The sequence below is a fragment of the Dasypus novemcinctus genome, chromosome 18 (genome assembly GCF_030445035.2).
Source record: "Dasypus novemcinctus isolate mDasNov1 chromosome 18, mDasNov1.1.hap2, whole genome shotgun sequence".
NCBI lineage: Eukaryota > Metazoa > Chordata > Mammalia > Cingulata > Dasypodidae > Dasypus > Dasypus novemcinctus.
Window position 1 is genome coordinate 57509393 of NC_080690.1, and position 16541 is coordinate 57525933.

Sequence of the window (16541 nt, forward strand, 5' to 3'; positions counted from 1 at the left end):
ATACAATGGGAGAAAAGACCAGGAGATTATGCAATATTAGCAACCAAGACAATAAAAAAAAAGAAAAAAGAGAGGAAAAAAAAAACCCACAAACGCCGAGGGCTGGGACAATCAAAGACCTCAGATGGACCTCAGGGCGTGGTGGATTCAGGGATGGGAAGTCTGTGATATTGCAGACTCAAGAGGTGTGAGTCTCTGGAGTGTGGGCCACCAGGGTTTAGGGACACAGACCTGGGAACCACACATCTGATTAACAGGGATCCTGGGAGCACCACAGCGCAACACAGCCTTCAGGGATCCCTGCAGCTGGGCTCCAGCCCTAGGGGGAGGGGTCACACCCGCAAACTCTGACTTCTGTGTCAGAAACCCAAAATTCCACCTCTCACAACAGTCTTCTGTCACTGTCTCACCAAATCGACTTCAGGACACCTCCTGCCCTGCAAGACCACGAAACAGCCTGCTGGGGGCGCCGCTGCAGTACAAACAATTCAGGGACTGCTACAGATGGGCCGCCAACCCTAGCAGTAGGGGCTCCAGCCAGAAACTCTGGCCTCCGTGTCAGAAACCCAAAATTCCACACTTCACAAGAATCTCCTCCATCACTGTCTCACGAAATCGACTTCCAGACACCTCCCGCCCTGCAAGCTCCCCGAAACAGCCTGCTGGGGGCACTGCTGTACTACAAGCAGTTCAGGGACTGCCGCAGATGGGCCGCCAGCCCTAGGGGGAGGGGCTCTAGCTGGAAGCTCTGATCTCCGTGTCAGAAACCCAAAATTCCACGTCTCTCAAGAATCTCCTCTGTCACTGTCTCACCAAATCGACTTCCAGACACCTCCCACCCTGCAAGCCCCCGAATAGCCCACTCAGGGCTTGGGAACCCCCCAGCGCAGCAAAGCCTCTAGGAATCGCCACCGCCAGGCTGCCAGCCCCAGAGGAAGCGCCCCGCGTGCATCCCCGATTTCCGTGAGAGACCCAAAATTCTACCTTTTACAAGAATCTTCTCTGTCACCATCCCACTAAATCGACGTCCAGACACCTCCTGCCCTGCAAACACCCAAAACAACCCAGTCCAGCAGGATTCCAACCCTACTCAGCTGCTTCTTTGCAGGAGAGATTATAAGGTGCACTCACTCAGACACCATCTTGCCGTGCCTCCTGAGATTTCTTCTTTGACTTACTAGTTTAATTCAAGTGCATTGTTAATTTTCCAAATGCTTATGAATTTCCATTTCTTCTTTCTGTTACTGATTTCTACCTTCATTACACTATGGTTAGAGAGATACTTTGTATTTCAGTCTTTTGAAATTTGAGACTTGTTTTGTGAGATAATTTATGGTCTGTCATTGGGAACGATCCATATAAACCTCTGATTTATTAGGTTTATTAGCTCTGGTTGGTTTATGTTGTTCCTATATTTCTTTACTGACCTTCTGTCTAGATGTTCTGTCCATTATTTGGTTAATTGGTATATTGAATCTTTATTATTTTTGGTTAATTGGTATATTGAATGTTTATTATTTTTGAACTATAACTTGTTCCTGTTTTGCTTCATATATTTTGGGTGTTTTTGGTTCCTTATATGCATAAATTGTTAAATATTCTTGATGAGTTGCCCTTTTTATCAATATGAAATGTCATCCTTTGGCTCTTGTAACAGTTTTACCTTACGGTGTATTTTTTATGATATTGGTATAGTCTTCCCAGCTCACTTTGGTTCCTCGTTGCAGGGAATATTTTTCTCTGACCATTCACTATTATCCTGCTTGTGTCTTTGGATCTAAGATGAATGTCTTGTAAACAGCATATGGTTGGATCATGCTTGACAGCCTTGTCAAAAATCACTTGACCGTAGATCTGAGTGTCTTTTTCTGAATTCTCAGTTTGATTCCATTGGTCAATATATCTGTCTTTATGCCAGTACTATCCTGTTTTTACCACTGTAGCTATGTAATATACTTTAAAGTTGGGAAGTGAGAGTCCTCTAGCTTCGTTCTTCTATTTTAAGATATTTTGGACCATTCAGAGCCCCTTGCCCTTCCAGATAGATTTGATAATTGGCTTTTCAATTTCTGCTGAGAAGGCTTTTGGCATTTTAAAATTAGGATTGCATTGAATCTGTAAATCAGTTTGGGTAGAATTTATATCTTACTATATTTAGTCTTTAGTCTGTAAACACAGAATGTGTTTCCATTTATTTAGGTCTTCTTTTTTTAGTTTTCTTAATATAGGTCCTTTGTGTTCTTGGTTAAGTTTATTCCTACATATTTGATTCTTTTACTTGCTTATGTAAATAGAATTTATTTTCTGACTTCACAGATTGCTCATTAGTAGTGTATAGGAATGCTACTGGTTTTTGCATATGAATCTTATATGCCATCATTTTGCTGAAGTTGTCTATTCTAGTGCATTTGTTGTGGGTAGTTTTGGTATTTTTTAGGTATAGGATCACATCAGTAAATAGTGAAAGTTTTACTTCTTCCTTTTCTATTGGGTACCTTTTATTTCTTTTTCTTGACTACTTACTCTAGTTAGAACTTCTAGCACCATGTTGAATAACAATGGTGATAGTGGGCATCCTTGTCTTGTTCCTGATCTTGGTGGGAAAATCTTCAGACTTTTACTGCTGAAAATATTAGTTGTGGATTTTTCATGTATGTATTTTATCTTATAGGAAATAGAAAGTTTCCTTCTATTCATGTCTTTCACAGTGTTTTTATCAAAGGATGCTGTATTTTGTAAGATGCCTTTTCTGTGTTAATCAAGATGATCATGTGGTTTTTCTCCTTCAATTTATTAATATGGTATATTCTAATGATTGATTTTCTTGCATTGAACTATCCTTGCCTAGCAGGGAAAAAAAAACTATTTTACCATGGTATATAATTCTATTAAGGGCCTTTTGGGTTAGGTTAGCAAGTATTTTGCTGAGGATTTTTGCATCTGTATGTACCTGTGAAGCCATCTGATCCTGGCCTTTTCATTTTGGGGAGGTTTTTGATGACTGTTTCAATCTCTTTATTTTTCATTGATTTGTTGAGGACTTCTATTTTATCTAGGGTCAGTTTGGGAGTTTGTTTCAAAGCATTTGTCCATTTCCTCTACATTGTCTAGTTTGTTGGTGTATAGTTGTTCATAGTATTCTCTTATCTCTTTTATATCTGCAAGGTCAGTGATAATGTCCCTTCTGTCATTTCTGATTTTATTTATTTGCATCTTCTGTCTTTTTTTTTGTCCCTTTGTCAACCTTTGCAAAGAACCAACTTTTGATTTGTTTATTCTATTGTTTTTTTTCCCCCCACAATTTTATTTCTGCTTTAATCTTCATTATTTCTTTCCTTCTTACTTTGGGATTAGTTTGTTGTTGTTTTTTCTAGTTTCTCCAGGTGGTGTACGATTAGGTCTTTGATTTTAGGTCTTTTTTCTTTTTAATATAAGTATTGAGTGCAATTAATTTCCCTCTCAGCACTGCCTTCAGCAGTGTCCCGTAGTTCTTTGTTTTTTTTTAAGGAGGTACTGGGGGATGAACCTGGAACCTCATACATATGATGTAGGCACTCAACCACTGAGGTACTAGAGCCAGGTACTGAACCTGGGACCTTGTATGTGGGAAGCTGGTACTCAACCACTGAGCCACATTGGCTTCCCTGAGTTGGTTTTTGTTTGTTTTGCTTGTTGTCTTGTTGTTTTTGGTTTTTTTCAGGAGGCACCAAACTTCGGACCTCCCATGCGGTAAGTGGGTGCTCAATTGCTTGAGCCACATCCACTCCTCCCATAGGTATTGATATGTTGGGTTCTCATTTTCAGTTGTCTCAAGATACTTAGTGATTTCTCTTGCAATTTCTTCTTTGACCCACTGATCATTTAAGAGTGTGTTGTTCAATCTTCATATATTTGTGAATTTTCCCTTTTTCTGCCTGTTATTGATTTCCAGCTACATTCCATTAGGATCTGAGAAAGTGCTTTTATCCATTGTCTAGATGTTCTGTCCAATAATGAGAGCGTATCCTGTGTTTTCTTTTTGTTGCGTCATCTTGTTGTGTCAGCTCTCCGTGTGTGTGGCGTCATTCTTGGGCAGGCTGAACTTTTTTCACGCTGGGCGGCTCTCCTTATGGGGCACACTCCTTGGGCGTGGGGCTCCCCTATGCAGGGACACTCCTGCGTGGCACGGCACTCCTTGCGTGCATCAGCACTGCATGTGGGCCAGCTCCACACGGGTCAAGGAGGCCCGGGGTTTGAACCGCGGACCTCCCATGTGGTAGACAGATGCCTTAACCACTGGCCCAAGTCCGCTTCCCATGAGAGTGTATCCTGAAGTCTCCAACTATTTTTGCAGATGTCTCATTCTCCCTTCAATTTGCCAGTGTTTGTCTCATGTATCTTGTAGCACCCAGATTTGGTACATAAATATTTATTATAGTTATTTTTTCCTGGTGAATTGCCCCTTTTATTAATATATAATGATCTTCTTAATCTCTTATAGTATACTTTTTGGTTACTATTTGTGTGAAATATCTTTTTCCACCCTTTCACTTGAGCTTGATCGTGTCCTTGCATCTAAGGTGAGTCTCTTGTAGTCAGCATATAGATGGCACATATATATTTTTTTAACAAACCAACTTTTTTGATATATATTAATAAAACAAACCCATCTAAAGTGTACAATTATTGGTATTTGATATAATTACATAATTGTGCATTTATCACTTCAGTCATTATTACAGCATTTTCATTATTACAATAACAATAATAATGAAAAACAGAAAACAAAGAAACAAAAAAAACCCCATTATCTCTCAACCTCTATATGCTTCCCCAGCCGTATATAGCTTTCATTCTGTTTCCTGTCTCTCTATTTATTTGTATTTATATTTTGTAAAAATGGTCTTATATACAATATTACCCATATTCATATTTCACGTAAGGCTTCACTGTGTTATATAGTCCCATGTTACTTTTTTTAGCTTTCCTTCTAGTGATATATATATATCCTTAGACTTTCTTCAACCACTATTAATGCCCTTTTAGTAGCTCTGCTGGTTACAAACAGTATGATATGCTTTCACCATTTCTATTCATTTCCAAAGATTTACAAACTTTTTACCAATTCTGTACAGATTAACCCTTAGCTTTCCATTCTATATCCTCGTTCTATTTTCTGGTGACCTATATTCTAATTATTAACTCCATGAATTTACACAATATATTTAGTTCATAAAAGTGCAGTCATATAATTTGTACTTTTGTGTCTGGCTTTGCTCAACATGATGTCCTCCAGCTTCATCCATGTTGTCATATGCTTCCTGACTTCATTTCTTCTTACAGCTGCATAATATTCCATCATGTGTATGGATGGCTCATATTTTAAAAATCTATTCTGTCAGTCTATGTCTTTTGATTGGGGAGTTTGGTCCAGTAACATTCAATGTTAATAGTGTAAAGGCATTACTTATTTTGTCCATTTTATTCTTTGGCTTTCCATTGTCATATCATACTATTGTCTATTTACCCTTTCAGTTTTACCCTTATACTTTCACTTATATTCTTTATTTCTACCCTCTTTTCTAAGCCTTTCACCTTTGTGTTTTCCTTTTGGCTTCAGCACTCCTTTTAGTATCTTTTGTAAATCTGTTCTCTTGTTTCTCTGTGAAGGATAGTTTTGCTGGATAATGAATTCTTGGCTGGCAGTTTTTATTTCAGTACTTTATGTCAATGCCTTCTCTTCATGGGTTCTTATGAAAGATCAGCATTTAGTCCTACTGATTTTCTCTTGTAAGTGATGAGATCTTGCTGATCTCTTAATCCTCTTTAACTCTGACATTTGACATTTTGAATAGTAGGTGTCGCAGACAGAATAAATTTGTTTTAGATTTACTGTTTGGGGTACGTTGTTCATTTCATATACTGATATTTATGTCTTTTCATAAGGGTTGGGAAATTTTGGGTCCTGTTTTAAATTGCAACTCAGACTCTCCAGGCAGTGGTAGTTGAAAGATCACCTCCGTGGAAATGTTTGCTGAAGAGTGCCATCTGCTGGCAGGTCCGGGTATTGAAGGAAGACAAGGCTTGTCTCTTATGTCCCTAGTCCTATGCCCTGATGGACCTCGTCTATGCCCCAGTAGTTGGTCCCTGGCCTGGTTTTGAACCAGAAATCAAAAGAAGAGCTGTGAAGCAAAATTGCTAAGCCAGATGCCTGTGTAACTTGGTGGTTGAGTGTACTTTGCATGTACGAGGTCCTGGGTTCAATCCCCAGTACCTCCTAAAAAAATAAAAAACCCAAAAAAACACTAAGCAAGAGAGAGAAACTGGCCAAGAGAGTAAAATTACCAATATTATCAGATCACTGGACATTTACAAAAACTGTAAGCTGTACCAAGAAACAGGATGATAAGGCCCAGCCAAAGGACCAAAACGAAACTCCTGACAAGACACAGGATTTAGGACAACTAATTACTGATGTTCAACAAATGCCCTGGACTAACATTAGGGCACAACCTGTTGGATATTTTTAGCTGCCTGTGAACATTTGTAACCACTGCTTCAGTCACTTTCCACGCTCTGCTGCTATGTCCTTTCTTGTGGGCTTCTCCATACTGTGCCAATGGCTGGCATTTACCAGTTAACAGGGAGCAGATGCAGATCAAGTGGTTGAGCACCTTTATCTGATGTACGAGGTCCCAGGTTTGATCCTTGGTACTTCCTCAAAACAAACACAAATATTAAAAAACCAACTCATTGTTGAGCACCTGTTTTCCATGTATGAGGTCCTGGGTTCAATTCCCAATACCTCCTTAAAAAAAATAAAACCAGTTAACACTCACACCAAAGACCCAAAAGCTTGATGCAAGGGCAGTCCAAAAACTATCTTCACCTTAATGGAAGGCTGTTCCAATACATTCAGTAATTATCCACATTTTAATGAACACTTTTGAAGAAATTCTTTTATTCATCAGTGGCTGCACATTCTCCATGCACTGAGCACTCTTCTGGACACTGGGAGTGTAGACATAAAAATCATGAAAATGGAGATACTTCTGAGCTTTCAGAATGCCAAAAATAAATACATGTTTTTAAAAATTTTCAATGGAAATTATTTTTATTATATTAAAAACTATGGAAATCCCATTCAAAAACTATTTTCAATAAAGTTTTAATAATACTTTGTTAAAAAATGAAAAATTCAGGACACACGGTAAAAGAGACAGCATACCAGGCTGTCCTAAACCAGAAAAACAAGTCACTCTAGAGCTTGGGAATATGGCAATAGGAATAAGTGTCGCTGCTTACGGAAACATTTCACATGGTTTTCATATCAATCAGAATCTTTGGTCAAATGAAATCTAGCTCCATTCCTGCCCCTATACATTTGTTTGCCTAAGGATGCTGGATTCTTTGCTCTTTAGGAACTAGAATGTAGAAGTTACAAGCACCAGCTCTGGAGTCAGAGTAACTGGATTTGATCCTAGTTCCACAATTTATTATCTGTATGGCCTTGGGCAAGTTACCCAACATCTCAGAGGTTCACTGTCCTCATATGGTCAATGAAGTGTCATAATAATATGTCTCCTAAGGCTCTTGTGAGGATTAAATGTGTGAATACATGCGAAGTGACTGGAACAGTACCTCGCATAATGCCTGGCACACATCACATGGCTTGGCTGAGGTTGACAGTTTGTTGCTATTAGTCTGTTCTATGTCCCAGATACTTTTGAGTATAAGCAGAGGTGGTTCATGACCTGCATATAGCTCAAGGATTGGCAGTGTTTCCTAGTATAGTGTTTAAAAACTTTAAATAGAGGCAAAGAACAAAAAGTTGGAGGTTTCATATAAAAATCCAGATATCTGGCTTTTCTAGAAAAATACTGTACAGGAGATAACCAGCTGCTCACAGAATCAGCTGTCCATTCCCAACCACCCTTGACTGTTTCACTTGCCATTTCTTCTGCTGTTATTTTTCCTCCCCAACAACTTCCTTTGTCCATGTTGTCTAGCTGGCCCCACTACACATTTGTGTTTCTAACCTTGGTACGCACTGATGAAGAAAATAAACGTTTCCCACCTTTATAGGGTTTACGGGCAGTTGTCCCAGGATAGAATGAGGTGAATATCCCTCTAAGGACACCATTTATCCAAAGCTCAGAGTAAGACTGACTGTAAAATCTTGCTGGATTGTAGAAAGAGTTATCCATAGCCTTGCTACTCCAAGTGTGGTGACTGGGGACCCCATAGAAATGAAGACCCTCAGTCCCTACCCTAGACCTATTGAACCAAAACCTGCCTTTTAAGGAGATCTCTGGTTGTGCACAGAGAGTCTGAGAAGCACTGCTCCACTTCAGAAATCCCCTGGGGTTAGAAGAGGCTGTTGACCATTTTCTCCCAGTTTGGATCCAAGGTCTAGTAATTGGTTTTTCCTGGGTTGTCCTTGTCATGGGGTACTATCTTGAAGCAGTCGGTGAGTGATGGGTTGTGCTGGATGGAGTTACTGTCAGCTGGCTTTGTTGCACTGGTAAAGCTGGAAGCTGTCGGCCACGAACTGACAGATGTAGCTGTGCTCAGGCGTGTTGTGGATGGCTAACAAGCTCAGGCATGTTGTGGATGGCTACGGTGATGAATGCCAAATATGAATAGGATGGGTGCACCATCTTCATCAGGTCCTCAGGCTGGTCATGAACAGCCAGCTCAGATTGCAGGTGATCCAGGCGAGGAGAGCACGGTCTGCATGAAGGGCCCGTCTGCACCCAGGAAAATGGCTGCAGCTAGTGAGCCACCCATGCTGGGCCCAATGAATCACAGGTAGTGGTTGGAGGTGGCAGGTGGCAGTGTGATGTAGAGCGCTGTGGCAGCCAGGGGCAGCTGGGGTGATGGTGGCTGCGGGCAGGCTGTGCTGCTGCACCAAAGTTGTCGCTGCAGTATAGGGCCACGTCTGCAGCCATTGGGTGTGGTGTGGCTGTGGCCAGGGGTTAGCAGGGCCGGCCGGCCTTGTGCTCGCACATCCCTTTAGGGGCCAAGCCCGTGGTTTCACCATGATATATCATTTTCATGATTTCCTTTGGTTCCTGTCTATATTTTCCTTTAGCTTCTTGAATATGGCTAGGACAGTTGAGCTAATGTATTTGACTAGTAATTTCAATGTCCAGGTTTTTTCATTGATGGTTTCTGTTACTTTTGTTCCTTTGATTTGGCTATCTTTTTCTATTTCTTTGTATTTCTTTTGGTATTGTTTTGTGAAAATCTGGGTATTTGAATAGCTTAATGTCTTAACTCTGGAAATCACATTTCCCCCTTCTCTGGGATTTGCTGTTTGTTTGCATGTTTGTTGTTTTGATAGTCGAAGGTTGTAGTGGTTGTGGTAGAATGCGTCATGTCACCCACAAGGACATGTTTAGGTCCTAACCCCTGGTCCTGTGGGTGTGAACTCTATTATAAATACAATCTTCGGTATTTTATTAAGATGAGGTCAAGCTGACCAGGTTGGGCCTTAATCTGGTATGACTGGAATCTGTGGAAGCAAAGGAAATATGGACATGGAAATATAAGCCACTGGAAGAGACAGAAACAGAAGGATCTCATTTGACAGAAGCAGTGATTGACTGCCAGCAGCTGACCTCCAGCATGCTAGAGAATTCACAGAAGGCATGCCTACTGATAGTTTGATAATTGACTTGTACCATCAAAACGGTGAGACGATAAGCTCCTGTTTTTTAAGCCAACCAGTTTGTGGTAGTTTGTTATAGCAACACTGACAACCTAAGACAGTAGTGTATTTCTTCAGTGATATTTCTAAACTGTATTTGCAAAGGTTTGTATTCCTTGCCATGTGATCACTGAAATATCTAGTCCTTTTGTTTTTATTCAGTTAGTATTATGATAGAGATTTCCTTTTATGTCTGAAGTTACCAAAAACAAATCAAACACTTCTCTCATTATTTTCAGACTGGCTGTACACTTGGGCTTTCCTTGGGGTTTAGTCAGTCTTACTCTGAGCTTAGAATTCAACTCACAGTGAAATCTTAGGGTCTTCTGGGCCTTTTCTAGGCATGCATCTTATCCTGGGCATGCTGGTGGCTTTCTGAAATCCCCTATATACACATGCGCACCTAAATGGCCCACTTTCCTGAAGAAATTCTACAGCTTTTATTGCTGGCACCAGGCCCTCTATCTTAAGACTCCCCTGCAGTTTTTTATCCCAAGAGGATATACTCTGATCTTTCCTTTACAGTATTTTCACAGCCATGCCTGCCCTTCTGTGCCTACACAGGTTTAGGTATAGGCAAGACAAAGATAAACATCAGAAAGGTTGAAACAGGCATACATACACCCTGATTTGTGATAAGGTGTACTCTCTTCCCTCCGGAACCAGGGAATAGTGACCTGGACTGGGAGCATGAGTTGCCATTTTCTGAGACTACTCTGCAAGCCACAGAGGGTAGTATAAAAGTACCAAGGGACTTTTCTGAACTTTCTATGTTACCTGTTTCTTGATTCAGTGTTCACTTGTTGCTGTAAAATCTTCTGTTGTTTTCCAAAGTTCTGACAGTTTCTGCTTGATTTCAGTGTTTCTGTGATTGGAAGGGATTTTGGAGCCTCATGCAGTTCCATCTTCCAGACCTCATTCTTACTGTTTACTGTTGTTTTGAAGGTTTCTTTTTCTCCTTGCTTTGCTCCATATTCTCAGATTTCCTTACCTATTTATCATTTCTTTTTTTACTGTGAGCAATTTTAGAGATTTCTCTCAAATATTTGGCAATTCTTGGCTGTCCATTTATCATTAAGTAATATGCCCAGAGAACTGATTTTAGTTGTATGTCTGAGTAAGATCTATATCAACTAATGGGTGCTCACTGTGGTGGTACTGGGCAAGGACCAGGCATTTTGGGGTAGGCAGGAAGGAAGTTGCAAATATAAATATGCCTGTACCTTTTTCCTGAATCTATTAAATTCCTCCTGAAAGGAGTTTTCCCATCTTTTGCATAAAGGCACATTTCTGTTGTCAGTATTATGAGGGAAGACAAGAAGGCTTATAGGATTAGGGTGGCTCACTATTTAATATGTAAATTTTCACTTAATCCTCCTAATTTTCTTCCTTTTTTTGAGACTTTACCTAGAGCCTATCTTATTCATTTTCTCCATCAATTGTAATGTTCATTTCCTAATGTGTAGGAATAACAACTGTTTGTACTATATATAGGGTGAGAGTTCTAACTGCTCTGATATAATTTTCAGCAGTAACCTTTATTCCTCACCTTTTGAGGTTCTGTGTTCCACCCATTTCTGAGGCTTCCTTACTTTTGTGGCACAAATAAGCATTTTGAAAATTTCCCTTAAAAGTATACTTTCATTTTGCCTCTTTCAGATTTGCTATTACATGGACAGTCCTTCAATTTTCCAGTTTCTAAAAATATGACATACCTCATATACTTCTGTACCTTTAACATACTTCTGTACCTTCAATAGGTATCTTTGTCCTTGTGGTTATATATATAGTCATATAAATAAATATATATATATATATATATATATATATTTGGAATTTTGAGCGGGAATGGAGACAAATGCATGTTATTTAATCTGTTATCTTTAGCTGCATGATTTACCTGATCACTTGATTCTCTTTGCAGTAATAGTACGTGGAGTCTTCTGCTTGTGTATTGTTTTAGCCTTTAATCTAGTCATATATCCATTTTTTGCTCTGCTCATTTCCCTGATTTCTACACTATACAAAGTCACATGAAAAGCATTAAAAAATCCTTTACATTCATAAATGTTAGGTTTTCTACTTAAATTTTGTAAGGAATTTAAATTCAGAAAACTAGGCCATCTCTATAAATTTACCCTTGGGGTTCCTTTCATTTTGGGAGACATGTCCTAAGTACAAAGCATTGACTCCGCAATAACTACTTCTGAAATTTTATTAATATTATAATGCTGGAAATTTTTATGTTATTTTTTATTCCTTTGTAGAAAAAGACTTGGAAGCTGGTGAACTTGTGGACAGAGAAGAGCAAGGATTTGTGAAAAGAGTTGCAACTATGCTTAAGAAAACCTTGACTAACGAAAAAGGCAGTGAATTTAAAAAAGTTGAAAAAATGTCTTCTCTGAACTCAGATATTAATTTTACAAGGAAGTGCCTCTACAAATGTGACTTTTTTGGAAAGAGTATGAAACATACTTTAGACCTCCTTAGTCATGATAGATACCAGGAGAAGAAACATAAATATAATAAATCAGGGAAATGTTCCCCTAGGTCATTCTCTATTGTAGTATCCCCATTTAAGTGTACTCAGTGTAAAAAAGGCTTCATTCAGGAGATGGACTTTGTCAGACATTTGAGAATTCATACGGGAGAGAAACTATATCAATGTTATGAATGTGGAAAAGCCTTTACCCGTAAGGCTTGCCTTAATTCACATCAGAAAATACATAGAGGAAGGAACCCTTATGAATGTAATGAATTCGGAAAAGCTTTCAATCCTAAGCAAAACCTCACTAGACACAATAGAACTCACACAGGAGAAAAACCCTACCTGGGTAAGGAATGTGGAAAAGCCTTTTACTGCAAATATAATCTAATTGAACATGTGAGCATTCATAATGGAGAGAAACCTTATGAGTGTCCTTATTGTGGAAAAGCATTCAGATATAAGAAAACTCTCATTGTGCATCTTAAAATTCATACTGGGGAGAAACCATGTGAATGTAATGCATGTAGGAAAGCCTTGTCTCAAAGTTCAGACCTTACTGTGCACGTAAGAAGGCCCACAGGGGAGAAACCCTTCAAATGTAATATATGTAGAAAAGACTTCTCTAAGTGCTCAGCATTTATTTTCCATATGAGAATTCATACAGGTGAAAAGCCTTATCAGTGTAATGAATGTGGGAAGGCTTTTTCTCAAAAATCACATCTTACTGTACATGAAAGAATTCATAGAGGTGAAAAACCTTATGAATGTAACATTTGTGGAAAAGCTTTTAGTCAGAAGTCAAACCTTATCAAACACCAAAGAATTCATACTGGAGAAAAACCTTATGAATGTAAAGAGTGTGGAAAGGCTTTTTCTCAAAAACAATCTCTTATACTACATGAGAGAAATCATACAGGTGAAAAGCCTTATGAATGTATTGATTGTGGAAAAGCTTTTATTCAGATGTCTAGGCTAATTCTACACCAAAGAATTCATACCGGAGAAAAACCTTATACATGTAAGCAGTGTAGGAAAGCTTTTAGTAATAAAGCGGGTCTCACTGAGCATGGAAAAATTCATACTGGGGAGAAACCTTATGAATGTCCTAATTGTGAAAAAGCATTCAGATATAAGAAAAACCTCATTGAGCATCTGAAAATTCATACTGGAGAAAAACCTTATGAATGTAATGAATGTGGGAAAGCCTTCTCTCGAATTTCATCCCTTTCTATACATACAAGACGACACACAGGGGAGAAACCCTATGAATGTAATGAATGTGGGAAAGCCTTTTGTCAGAGCTCAGCACTTATGACACATATGAGAAGTCACAGAGGTGAGAAGCCATTTAAATGTAATGAATGTGGGAAGGCTTTTTCTCGAAAAGCATATCTTACTGTACATTTGAAAGGTCATACAGATGATAAACCATAAGTGTAATGTATATGGAAAAGCCTTTCAAATCTCAGCCCTTACTCTACACTTGAGGGCTTATACAAGTGAAAAAACCTGTGTAATGAATGTTGGAAACTTTGCTGTCATATTTCTTATCTCATTAGATACCAACATAGTCAGTTTAAGCTCTTTGAATGCCTTGAGTGTCAGAAAACCAGTAGAGATTCACGTCTCATACCTCATCAAAAACTTTCATTCTTCACCAAAACACTACAAAGGTGGAAAAGCCTTAAGAAAAAACTCAATTTATGAAGCCCAAAGACAGTGATACTGAGGAAAAAGACCATTGATACAAATGGAAAGCCAGTACTAACAAAATCCTACAGTAAACCTGGTACTTAATGATGAAACTTAGAAGCTTGAATATTAATTTCAGGAACCACGTTGTGATAACTCCTATCACTACTATTTGTTAAGAATAGTATCAGATAGCCTAGTCAATTAAACAATATGAAGAAAAGAAATACATGATATAGATTAGAAAGAAAATATAAGGTTACAATCATATACAGTTCAAGCCAACTGAAAATACTGTTTCATTTACCTCACAATAACTAAAACTTGCATTATATGACACTAATTTTTAGATTACTTATGGCAGGATTTTACAACTTAGAATTCTAATAATGCAGTTTACCATGGGACTGAAAATCAAAAGTTTTTTTAGTAAATCATGGAGTTTGATATTCCTTTGGTAAATGTGTGATTGTGTGAATGCATCAAAATACTGAATTTTTAAAATAATTATCTAAAATTAGATATAACTCCTTTAATTTTGTAAGAAATTGTGATCAAACTTTATAAATTTAAAGAGAGGGGGATCCTTGCAAAAATAATTGGTCATGTAGCTTCCATAAATTTTATGTGATTTTACAGTTATGTATTTTTCTCTAGCAATGTTCAATTGTGGCTTTAATCAGAGTAAAGATAAAGCAATAAGACAAGGGTTTTTACAATGGGCCATACAATTAAGTCGAGAAGTGAAGATGTGAGAGAGTAAAAGACAGTGAATAGGTTGTAAGATCAATGGATTATAGATTTATGTGGGATTCAAGAATTTTTTGAGTCAGGATTGATTTAGGAGTGAGCTAGAAAGATGGATGTGAGTTGTATGCTTGAGATTGAGTTGATGGAGGGATTGAAGTTATTGATAATATTGAGATCTAGACAGTCTAGGGATGAGTGGCTAAGGTAGGATGCATGACATATCATTGGTGGTTAAAGTGGTCACAGAACTGGAGAAAAGGTTATTGGAAGGATCATGCAGGTTAAAATGACAGAAATAGTCTTGAAAAATATAACAGTGATCCAGAAGCTAAAATCTTAAGGAATCTGGAAGGTGCAATAATGAGCAGAAATAGGTACTGGTATTTGAGGTATTGAGAGGTAATAGTGGGGATTTCTGGACAGTAGGGAACATTGTCTGGATGCATAAATGTGCAAAACAGCTCCCTGCCCCCAAAGCCCATGGCATAATGGATGTTGTTGAGAATTAAATGATTAAATTGTATATGCCATAAAAGGCATGTACAATTCCTAACCCCTGGTACTATGGGTACGAATAGGACTTGTAAAGATGTTATTAAGGTATGCCAAAACTAAATGAGTGTGGGCCTTAATCCAGTGTAGCTGAACTCCTTATAAGCAAAGTAAATTTGAAGCAGAAAAAGAAGCCATGGGAAAAGCAAGAAACCAGAAGTCAGTGGAATCTGGAAGAGAAAGGAGAACATATCACAATGTGTACTGCCATGTGACAGAAAAGCCAAGGAGCAAGAATTGCCTGCAGCTAGCCTCAGAATGCCACAACCCTTGAGGATAAAGCAATGCTGATGCCTCAGTTTTGGACTTCTCCTAGCCTCAAAACTATGACCCAATAAATTCCTTTGTTTAAGCCAACTCATTGTGTGGTATTTCTTTTAGCAGCTGAGAAGCTAATGAGGTTAGAAGAAAAACATCCATCTTGGGGGCTATAGTGGAAACATTCCTGGGGGAGAAGTAGGTTTTAATATGAGAAAAGTTGTTGAGGGCATAGGGGATTGTAACATTTGAATGTGAATTCTAGACAGCACAGGGTTTCTAGAGTTGGGCAAGTGTTCAAATGAAGTTAGAAAGGAAACTTGCATAGAGCCATGTGAACATAAGTGTCTGAAGGATTAAGGATGACCTGGGAGTCTGGCTATTGGTGATAGCTGACAGAAACAGGAATAGGAAATACAGTCCTAAGAGCCTGGTGATGGTAAAGAGGGGAGGTCTTTCATTAGGAGGTTGTTTTTGAGTTTCTGACAAATGGTGAGCTTGCTTGGGCTGTTAGCAAAAAGAGACTGAGAATTATCCTTGTTGACCACATGACAAAGCTATAACACACAAAAGGCTTCCACCGGTAAGAGAAAAATACAATAGAAATAAGGCAAAGGCTATGGATAGGCAATTAAAAGAAAATTCAGCCAGTAAACAAAAACATGCTCAATAAATATTTAGCATAATTCAAATTAAATCAATTATGAGATATTTCATCGGAATGATAACAGTACTGTTAGGTTGTGGACAAATGTGCAAATACTTTTTACAATACTGAATGTTACACTGGAAAAATAGTTATTACAATAAAATACACATACTCTAATTCATAAATCTAATGTGAAATTGTCTTACAGAGATTAAAACACAAATATGCTACTACTTGTATAATGATGTTTATTGACTGTCATTTGAAACAGCAAAGAACTGGAAACAACCTGAGCATTTATCAGTAGAGGGACAACTTGAACATGAGATATTTCTCTATAGATAGTAGTCTGGAGCTATCATTACTAAAATAAGTTAGATTTATATGGACCTGGATAGTATTCATTATGTATTAGGGCAATATGCTGATCAATGTCCATAATATGGTCCTGTTTAAATATA

General features: G+C 38.4%; 1 protein-coding gene across 3 annotated transcripts in view; it reads left to right on the top strand.

Moving 5' to 3' along the window:
* LOC111764216 (zinc finger protein 568-like) overlaps positions 1 to 16541 on the top strand; it is a 129943-nt gene that overhangs the window by 63058 nt on the left and 50344 nt on the right. For 2 of the 3 annotated variants that reach the window (XM_058279321.2, XM_058279319.2), the window contains one exon: positions 11959 to 15530. In XM_058279321.2, coding sequence (XP_058135304.1) covers positions 11959 to 13613 — 1655 coding nt within the window. In that variant the 3' untranslated portion in view covers positions 13614 to 15530. Of the gene's footprint in view, positions 1 to 11958; positions 15531 to 16541 lie in introns of those variants that run through there. The other variant, XM_058279317.2, reaches the window with a different exon arrangement.